Raw genomic sequence first — 11,056 nt, 5'->3', positions numbered from 1 at the left:
CCAAAACATGAAAATTGTAGCCAATGGTACAAATTAGTTTCCTGCAAAATTTCAGCTCGATCCTAGCACTGTAGCTTGTGAACTGACCGAAATACCCTTGACTGTCCTTGAACCCTATTTCGCGCCCAGATTTCTATTTTCGTGGAGTTTTCAATTTGTGACTATGAAAATGCATGATTTGGCCTTGAAGGTCTTCATAAGGAATGTAGGTATATGTCTTAGCTTTCCAACGCCCCTGGAATCACCTCGTTTTGATTTCGGTAGCCTGAGTTATTGTCATTTACGCATAAGGCGGTTAGCCAGCCCGAATGTGAGATTCTAGTTCTGTGAATGGCAATTTTGACTTAGATACACTACAAACTGGACTGAGTGTTCTTCATCAAAGTTTTAGCTCCTTGTCTTAGTTTCGAAACGGTATAAATTGCACCCCAATCCGATAAGCGTAGCTTCAGTCGTGTCTGTTCCGTTAAGAGACACCAAACCTGCTATTTAACTTTTGTCTTTAAAAACTTGATTTCTAGTTGCATTCCAGGGCTTGCTTCGTGTTTGGATGAACTTGAGCCTAGTTGAAGGGCTATTGTATTGAGATTTCTTATGTGTTGAATTGGACTGACTTGAGGAAAGACAATGAAGCTATGATGGCTGGAAAAGTAAGCAAATTTAGGGGGAATGCTGTCCAATTTTCTAGGCCGTTTGGTTCCTTTAAGTTTGAGTTGATCTTAGTAAAAATGAAGGGATTTGAGGGTTGTTTGTAACCCTAGGACCAACTGTTACCTTTTGCTCAATAGTCATATTTTATTCTTCTGTACTAGTACTTAACCTGGAAAGACGTACGACATGTAATCGAGCCTCACTTGTACATTCCGTTCACTCGATTTTGGATGTGAAACTTTCAATTGTTTGACTTTGATGATTTTAGGGTTTCTTGGCGATTAAAGCCAGTTTGAAGTGAAAACTTTTGAAGTATCCGTACTTGAACTGGTGAGTGTACCACTCCCCTCATTTGTTGCTTAACTTGGTTTCTGTACATGCACTCTGTGATTTAATTAACTGTATTATCTGTTTATTCCGTTTGAGACGAGCGTGTACTTTATCACACTCGTTCTCTTGTCTGTTTGTCTGCCTATCTATTGTGTATATTTGAATCTGATATCTATATTTGAGTCTGTTTGGACGTCGTTTGGAGGATTGTATCCAACGACCTTTCTTTATAATGTTGTATTTTTTTATTGTTCTTCATATCTGTAGTATCCTTTCTTTAGATCTATTATTTTATATTTGTATATATTTGATAATATAATTTCTACCATTAGTGTAAATTTTAATGAAAATATGATATTTTATTAAAAAAAATCATCTTTGATCAAAACACAAACGGAAATTCTTTGCAGGTCATTATTTTTCTCAATCTCACAAAAAGTAAAAAGAAAGCTTCTCAAGCCTTAGGTTCCGTTTCATAAAACTGAATCTGAAACTGAATTTTGAAGTTTGAATTCTGAAATTTGAATACTGAAACAATTAATTTGCTGAATTTTAAACATTGAAAAAATATATGAATGTCTGAATTTTAATACTAAACCTATTTCTACTATTTGATAAATATTTATAGTTGGATGCTTAATAAGTTTAATTTGACAATTTTGCCATTATATCCTTTCATTCAAAAAAGAAATAAAATCTATAATTTAATTAGTTTAAAATTGTTAGGTATGAAAATGATAATATTATTTTTAAATCAAATTAATATAAAAGATGAAATATATTATATGAGGAGTATGGAGAAGAAGTGAAAGTCATTAAAAAGGGAGAAAAGAAAAACTAAAAATCGGTAGATAGATAATATTATGTTGTTTAATTAGATAAGAATTTTGAATATAATTAACAAACAAGGGTAAATTTGGTAGATGAGATAAGGCAGTTAAAGTAATTCTATTGATTCTTATCAGAATTAAGCATTCAGTTAGGATTCTTGTGCTGAAAAAAATACACACAGGTTCAGCACTGCTTAACAAGTTCAGGAAATAGATTTTCATTTATCAAACACTCAAAACATCTGAATGTCTGAAAAAATTCAGATTCAACACTTTTTTATATTATCAAACAGACCCTTAGTGGACTTACTAGCATATGTACAATAGGTTAATGTTTTGAATTATTCATATTGTTGTTCTAAATATATTTTTCTCTTTTTATTTGGTTTGGAAGATAGTGGATGGAGGGTGGCAGGGTAATTAATTTCTCATTGGCATTTCAGCTTATTTTTTTGCTTGACCTTTCGTCATCATGTATTAAGCCATTTCTGGATCTTTATACTTCCCCAAACAAAAATTTGAAATGTTAACTTTAAAAATTATCACATTAACATATTCTTTTATTCTATCTTTCTCAGTAGATAATTTTACAGAAAATCAACTTTGCCTACTAAAAAATCTCACCTATCTGATGCATTAGCGTTCAAATTTAGATAGACGTGAAAACATTAAATTAAATGGTATCATTGAATTGCTTCAATCAAAACCATCTGGCAAAGTGCATCAGTGGCCATTAAATTTTCATGAATGTCTCTTTTCGGCCATCCATTTTTTTTTTTTCATTCAAGAAAGTTCAGTAACTAGTAATACAGTTTGGCTAAAATTTTAGCATACTATGTACGTTAGTTCATGTTAAAAATAGTTTTTATCCTAAAACTGCATGGTTAAAGAATTACAAGACTAAAGATAGAACACTTGATTTAAATTCCCCGTTTTGTGTGTGTTGTGCATGGTTGATCAAATATACCTTAGAGGAAGAGGCAGCTTAGGGAACAAATGAGGTTTTCTTAAATCTTCTGGTTGAGTGATCATGTATAACATGTCAGCCCAGTCAAGCTTTTGCTCCTTTGATTTGACAAAGGCTTGCCCATATCCTTCTACATCTCCTGGTTCTTGACCATATTTGTTCTTTTCAACCATCGGCAGATTGAAAAAATCTTGAACTTCTGATTTCAATTTCTCCAGCAATGAAGAGCTAACTCCATGATTAATCAGCTGCTGACAGTTATTCTCATAGGTAATAGTGTCTGGATGGAACAACACATAAGCATATGTATACTTTCAACTGATTTGCCCTCGTAAAATTCAGGTAAAAGATGATTAAGTCATCAACGGATTCATTTTTCATAGGACTTTGATTTCATTTGAAGATTATTTCTTTTTTTTTTTTTTGATACAAAAAAAAGTAGGATGGTCTCAAACCTTAAAAAAGGTAACCATAAAGTTTTGGTCTAGTGGCCACCAAGGGGAATTTAAAGTTCATTTCTAGGATGTTGGTTAGGGTTCAAACCTTACACAAAATCGACGGTTCAAACATCGAAATAACAACACTTGATAATTTAGTTTTGTAAAAAAGTTGTATAATCAAACTATTTCAAATATACAATAGCTTGTCACACAAATATATGTTTGTCATACATTCAATCCTTGTATATATACCTGGAAAAAACCACCCCACTCCTTGCAAGCAGAATGCAGCTTCTGAAGCTCCAAATCAATTATCTCCATAGCAGAACTAAACAAGCATTGCATATCCACAACTGGTATTTGGTGGAAAGAACCACCGTTAGAGATGGTTGGATATTGGTCTTTGTCAGGGCATATGTAACCAGTTGGAACAGAAGAGGGATTTTCCTTAGCCAACTATTGGACAAAAGGAACTTTTAGAGATCCCCCAAGCTTTCTTGTCTTCAGATCCATGACTGTGGTTCTTTTCAACTTCAAAGCTCTAATTTTTGTATCTATCCACTGAATCCCTAGTATATATATATATATATTTTTTTTTTTGCACCAGACGTTTCATTAATCCAACATTGTTTATGTGAGAACCTGAAAATTTTTTTATTCTTATCTTATTTTTCTGGTTTATTTAAATAATTATTTACCCGTTTTCTCCGAATAGTTTATTTCAACCATTTTAAATCCATTTACATGGAACAATGTCTCAATTATATTTTTAAAACGTCCTGTTAGTAAATTTAAATTTTCTGTGGTTTGTTTAGCAAGAAATAGCAAATACACATTTTTCGATGTAATATTCGATTCGAGAGTACAATTATCTTGAAAAATTAAGAATGATCAATAGTAGACTAAGAAAAGTTAATTGAGGGATTAGAGGTGAGTGAGTTCAAAAATTTCACCTTATTGCGTGCGAGTAGAAAGTTCGCGCATTGCGCGTAGGTACGATTAAGTGGAGATTTCAAAAAGTTATACCAGACTCATAAGAGTGAGTAAATACAGTGTTAAAAGAATTACAGTTGAGGATTGGTGTACAAGTGAAAGGCATTACGTACTACTTGGAGATTAGTTCTAGATTCGAGAAAGGCATCATCTTGTGGAATTTCTTGGAGGTTTTGTGGTGAAAAAATTTCTGGTATTATCTAGGGTTCAAGAGGTAACCCTTTACCTTCTTCAATCTTTCTAATTTCTTCAAGAATGAAACTTAGTTTGCATGGGTTTACAACCCTAAACAAGAAATAAGTTAGAGGACTTGAGAAATTTCAATTCTTATTTTAATCTGTAAGCTAGCGGTTTTGAGGTGGATTATAGGTAGTTGACTTGAGAATTAAAATGCTTGATTGTTGTGTTTATGTGTTATACAAGAGATTTATGGTTAGAATCTGGAGAGAAAGTTCGAAGAGGTGTGAGATGTGAGCTGGCCGAAACTGTCCTGTGGTTATCATGCTTGCATTTTGAATTTTTGTCGGTTATTTGACTATGAAATGGATGGATATATGTTGTATATTTGTTGTACAAAGTGCCTTGCGAAAATTAGTTCATTTGGTTGCACAAAACTATAGTTTTCGAAAATGGAAGAAATCTGGAATTTATGATCAGGAGGTCCGGACAGTAGCTCTTTGTTCGATCATAACTTGTTGTATAAAAGTTAAAATAGAGTACCATTTGCGGCATTTAAAACTAGACATTTATAGCTTTCTAACGGTATAAAAATCACCTACTAGTTCGAACTGAGTGAACTGTAGTGATTTAACAAATTGGCTGTCCTATTGTGACTCTCTGTCCGAGAGGAATAGAGAAGCTTTATATTCTGGCTTAATTTTCTATTACTGGTGAACTGATTTTGAAATGAACCTTTCTGATGAAATGTTGCTTTTGAACCTAGTTTCCAACGCCATGAACCATTCCCAATTTGAGTTTGTATTGAGTGAGATGTGGTCTGATTTCAAAAGTGCAACAAAGCATGAAACTGGTTTTGGGATGTTTTGCTCGAAAATTTTTGTGTCAATTGCTTATAAAATGTTTCTGGAACCTTGGTTTCAAAAATGGAGTGATTTGGGATTGATTTCATTGGACAAAAACCTTTGGAAAGAAAGAAAGAGTGAGTTGGCAGATTTGCTTTGACAATTTCATAAACTTTAGTTGTTTTGTTAACTGTCTTCTCGTTTGAGTTTTTGCCTATAATTTGATAGGGAGGAAGTCCACATATGGAAGTTTAAGTGTAACAAATTTAGTATAAATTCAATACCATTTCAATATCCAAATGATGCCTCAAACATTGCTCTTCAAATTTGGAAATTCACTGTTCGAGTAGTGAAAATTAACCGATTTTAGGCTATTATATCTTGATGATCGAAACTCCGAATTTATTTCTGTTTGTTGGATTTGAAATCTTATTTGAAACTCTTATTGTGTTATGAATTTCAAAGACTGATTCATTTTCTATGAATTTTGGCGAATTTCCAAAAATGGCTGAAAAACCAAGACTGGTTCAAACTTGTCCTCTTGGAGCTGAAACTTTGAGTTGAAAAATGAGTGCTTTTCGTTTAGAATTTTGGAAAAGTATCTTCTAGGAACTTTAAGTACTTTGGATCTAGTTTCCAACGGAATAAAGTTTTTCCACATTTGGATGTACCGAACTCAAGATCTGATTTTACCAAGTTTATCACATAAAACTGAAAATTCATGATTTCTTGGAAAATGAGCTTTTGAGAACTTTTCGTTGTCTTTTGATATCGATCATCCGTTTTAAACTCATCTTCATGGAGGATGCAAGTTTCTCTTGTGAATTTAAATCCTCACTTTTGAATCTCGATTTTTGAGATATTAAAGTTCTTTTACAACATTATCTTAGTATTGCGCACGTATGCATTCTTTCTTGTTTGGCAAGGGATTTGTAAGTATTTGTGAGTGATAGATAATTGTCATTTTTTCAGGCGCTCAAGAGGATCTTGAAGAGAATCTCGAAGCGACCACAAAAGACTTATTTGCTCACTTACTCACTTTTTGACTTGGTGAGTGTCAAGTGTATGGAGTGTTGCTACATGCTTAAATGTTCTCATTAATTGAGTATTGTGAAAGTGCGGAGTCGAGTATGTACTTTACCGCACACGTTCTCTTTTAAATCAATTATATATTGAATTATATGAAGTGAATTTGCTAAGTGAATAAAGTGAAGTGTTGCAATAGTGAATCATACTATGTTTGAATCAATGTCGATTGGAGTGAATCTCATCGACTTATATTGATAATAGTGGGGGACGCCCAAACTCATCGGCCGATTTTACGATTCGAGCCGGCATGGTCTTGGTCATGAATTTTAGTGAGCCATGAGAAAAAAATTGTATAAATTTGATCTATTTGAGATATCTCATTTGGCATACTCGAGTAGTATTGCCTTATATAATAGAAGTGCAGGCCCGAAGCAGGGGGTGTGACAGTGATCGGAAGTGCAAAGTAAATGGGATTCTACGGACCTATAATCTACCCGGTTGACGGAGTTATTAGCTCGTGGAAATATTGGATCGAGCATTGGCAGAGCAAGTGGAATATAACTCTTGAGAGATTCCGTATCCTTATCAAGTATGTTTTATTGTTAGTTGTGAACTACTTAAATGTTATAGCTATAATTCTCATATAAGTGCTATCGTTATTTGAACTATGTGTTTTGCCTGTTTTTCTTGGCTTCACTGAGCATTAGCCCGTCTCATTATATTTGTTTTCCTTAACAGGAGCCGAAATAGAAAGAATTATGGAGAATTCGACTTGATACACTTTTGATTAGGGTTTTGAATGTAATTGATTAGATGACTTTTGAAAGTTGTGTATTTGGGGAAAGTGATGTACTTGGTATCTTGTAATGTAGGAATTGAATACTTATTAAGGAAGCGACCTTTTCTTTGTCATTTTGACTATTATTGTTGATTGTTATCCATAAGTTTGAGTTCGTCTTGTAGTGAGTCCTAGCAAGAGTTAGGCAGGCGTCCTGCCGATACCCTTAGGTTTACCCTTGGGAGAAGTGGGGGCATCACAGTTGGTTTCAGAGTTTAGGTTTTAAGATTTTTGTAGTGTATCTTTGGCCAATTGTTTAGGATATCGGACTGTGGGATTTAATTGTGTGTTAAGTGCAATGTGTTTTTGGTGCTTGATGTTTTAACGAGTAATATTGAAGTGTTTGTGTTTAATTAGAAGGATGTTGAATACTAATGTTTTATTTTTGTTGGAGTTAAATCCTTATACGTTTATAATTTAATGTCTTGGGACTTAATTATCCATCTTAACGAGGGGCGGTTACTAAAAAAAGAATTTTCTCTCTCGGGTTTCCTGTTTTAGAAATTTAGGGTTCTCTGGTTCCTCGTGCATGGCAGCCGCGGCTGCCCCCTCATCTCAGGGTGGGGGTCTGTCTTCTTCCCCAACGTTTAAGAAGAAGGCGTTTTCTGCTTTGTTCCAAGATCGGTCGCCATCGGAGGTGGTGAAGGTCCAGGCGGCTGTCTCTACCCATCGTGGAGAGCCTGCGGTGGTCTTCAATGCGGCAGATATTGCTGCTATGGCGTCGCCGTTCCGTTTCACGTTGGTTGGGAAGTTTTCCAGGGGCCGTCCCCTTTTGCCTGAATTGCGTAAGTTTTTCTCTACGCTTGATCTAAAGGACTCAGTGTCTGTTGGTTTATTAGACGCTAGACATGTTTTGCTGCGATTTAATGGAGAGGCAGATTTTCTTCGTGTATGGGCAAGAAATGTGTGGTATGTTCATGGGTGTCCTATGCGGGTTTTCAAGTGGAGTTCGAAGTTTCATGTTGATAGGGAATCGTCCCTAGTTCCTGTTTGGTTCAGATTACCCAAGCTTCCTATCCATTTGTTTGCCAAGCCTTGTTTGTTTCACATTGTCTCCTGCCTGGGGAACCCGTTGTTTGTTGATGCGGCAACATCGTCTTTTATCCGTCCGAATGTGGCGCGGGTGTGTGTGGAGGTGGATCTGCTGAAGTCGCTTCCCTCTAGAGTTTGGGTAGACATGGGGGATAGAGATGGATTCTGGCAACCATTGATCCCTGAGAGCCTTCCAAAGTATTGTGGTTTTTGCTATCGTCATGGGCATGAGGAGGGCCTCTGCCATGTGAAGTTCCCAGAGATGCGAATGTCGAAGGGGCCGACTCAGAAGGTCCATGTTAGTGCTGTAGAATTGGATGAGGGGGGGAAGTTGATTGCATCTTCGAAGCCTCTGGCGGGTGCAGGGGAGTCTCTAGATGCGGCTGATGGCAGTGGGGCTGCTGTGTTGCCTGGGGTGGAGGAGCCCTCTGTGGTGTTGGAGGGAGCAGTTTCAGGGATGGGCTCTGATGTTCCGTTATTCCCTGCATCTGAAGGTGCGGAGCAGATCACTTTGGCTCAATCCCAACAACCTGGGCTTGCAGGTGCGGTTGCGACGCGGGCATTAGAACGAACCAAGTTGTGCTCGGATGCTCCGCTGTTGCCTGCGACTGAAGGTGCGAGTGCAAAGCAGATCATTTCTGCACAGCCTCCACAGCTTGGGCTTGAACGTACGGTTGTGACAAGGGGTGAGTTAGAATCGGGTTTGGGGTCAGCTGCTGCACCAGTTTTGACAATAGATTTGGGAGTCCTGCCTGCCACTCCACCGTCGTCCCAGGTTCGGGTGGCGGAGCTGGTGGAGGAGGCCATTGTTTCCGCTGCTGACAACCTTATTCACAGGTTGGCTGATCAAGTAATCGATAACTCTGATGAGTCGTCTATAGGGGCTGACCTGGAATTGGGGGAGCTTCGGGGAGGTGATCTTGAGCTGGCGGGTTCAGTGGAGCAGGTCAGGGTGGAGGTGAGGGAGCAGCAGGGGGCTATGGTCCACCTCACCACCTTAGCTACTAACACCCTTCTGGCCAATGAAAAACCCTCTAGGAACCCCTCCCACTGGCAAGGCAAACGCGCGATCCCTGGAAAGTGGATTTGAGCTAAACTTTGCAATTCGGAACAGATAGACACCCGAACCTGCACCCCAGAAACCTTGCACCCCTCAAACTTGGATGCATTCCTAGCACGCCATAAGAACCATAGAATAAGGACCGGAAGAATCCGGGACACCCAGCGGAGCGCCCTCCCTTTAACAGGAAACATCCACCAATCAGAACATCGAGACCTAACAGTCACACCTCGTGCAGACACTCCTAAGGAGCGCTCAAAGAACCTCCAAGTCTCACCCGCCAAGAGACCAGTAGAGAACACATGCTGCAACGTTTCACCTTGGGCCGGCAAGCAACATTGACACTTAGATGGACCATGAATCTGGAATTTCTGCAGCACATCATCCACTGGCAGATGGCCATATAGTAAACGCCACATGAAGAAGGAAAATAATTTAATGTCTTGCGGACTTTACTCTAAAGGTGATTCCATCTCTTTAAGTTGTTCTAGAGTTGAAGACTTGAAGCAACCTTGATTTCAAAAGTTTCTTGATATTGGGGCACTATTTTGTTCACATAACACTATAAGACTTTAATGTTCGAGTTGTGTTGGAGGTGAGTCAAGATTATGAATTTTAAATGGCCTTCTGATGAGTTTAAGGATTGGACACCTTGCTTCATCCACTATTTTGCTTGTCGAATTTCGGCAGAAAATTTTAATCATTTGAAAAATTTTGGAATTCACTTTGAGTTTGAAAATGAGACATCTTTTGCATTCCCTTTTGATTTGACTTATTATCTTAGCCTGTATAGGAACTTTCATCTTGAATTTAGTGAGGAAAGTTTGCATTCATTGGAAGTTTTAGGCTAAGAACTTAGAAAGTAGTTTAGGATTTTGAATGAAATTTGGAATTTATAATTATTCGAATGATATGGCCTAGTATCGTGGATTCTTTTAGTTTTGTCCCGAACTAGAATTATGATTTTCCTTTTTTCGATCTTGCCAAGGATAGTAGGAGTGGTGCATGCCGTGGTGCCTTTTGTATTTTGCCTGCATGTACTCCTATATTTTGAAACACTTAGTTGCCTATATCCTGTATTTGATATATTTGGCTTGTTTTGTGATTTCCCGACTCGTACTATGACTTTTGGTATATGTAAAGAATCATGCTTTTATTCTAAATATTTTTACAACTTGTATATGCATTAAGTTCTTATATGCCTAATTATTCATTTTCTTACGCTTATAGACTTGTACTAAGTATAGATCGGTGAGGACGAGAAAAGGGCCATGAGCATGGGTTTAGGCAACCCTGCACTTCTGAGAAAGATGAGGAATCACAGAAAGAAAGATTGATGGATAGTCTTATGTAATTCAATGTGATCCTAGTGTTGGATATGAATCGAAAATGAATGAGAAGATTAGACCTACCAGTATTATAATGGATTGACCTAGTTGGGTACCTAATGAGGTTCTCCCCTGTGAAGTTTTGATAATTGTTCTACACATATCTTGTGATTGGTTCTGTGGACATGTTTTAAACTTTTATGAACGTTTGAACTCCCAAAGTATTGCATTGGTTATTCATGAGGTGATTTGAACTCAATTCCTATTTGTTTTAACTGAATAAAAGTATTTTCAGACTCTGCTTGACTATTACTATATATATATCCACTTACCTGTTGTTCTTTTTCCACAAATATTTATATATATGTACATACATTTTGAACCCGTATGAGAATCGAAAATCAGGCAGAGATTAGGTTCGGATATTATCTAAGGTGTAAGAATGAAAATTTATTGTGAATTAGAGAGTAAAGATGATCGATGTGGCGACCCCACTTTCCCCTAAGGCGAACCAGAGGGTTGGCGGGCCGTCTGCC

General features: G+C 37.2%; 1 protein-coding gene across 1 annotated transcript; it reads right to left on the bottom strand.

Annotated features, from left to right (window-relative positions):
- Positions 1-2,653: 2,653 nt before the first annotated feature.
- Positions 2,654-3,539, bottom strand: LOC113708439 (protein SRG1-like). Its single transcript, XM_072065289.1, has 3 exons — positions 3,471-3,539; positions 2,779-3,026; positions 2,654-2,687 (listed from the first exon to the last, which is right to left on the bottom strand). Exons 1-3 carry the CDS (start codon positions 3,537-3,539, stop codon positions 2,654-2,656), a joined length of 351 nt encoding a protein of 116 aa, XP_071921390.1.
- Positions 3,540-11,056: the final 7,517 nt, after the last annotated feature.

Source organism: Coffea arabica, chromosome 9c (genome assembly GCF_036785885.1).
Source record: "Coffea arabica cultivar ET-39 chromosome 9c, Coffea Arabica ET-39 HiFi, whole genome shotgun sequence".
NCBI classification, from domain to species: domain Eukaryota; kingdom Viridiplantae; phylum Streptophyta; class Magnoliopsida; order Gentianales; family Rubiaceae; genus Coffea; species Coffea arabica.
This window is presented reverse-complemented; position numbering and strand designations above follow the sequence as displayed.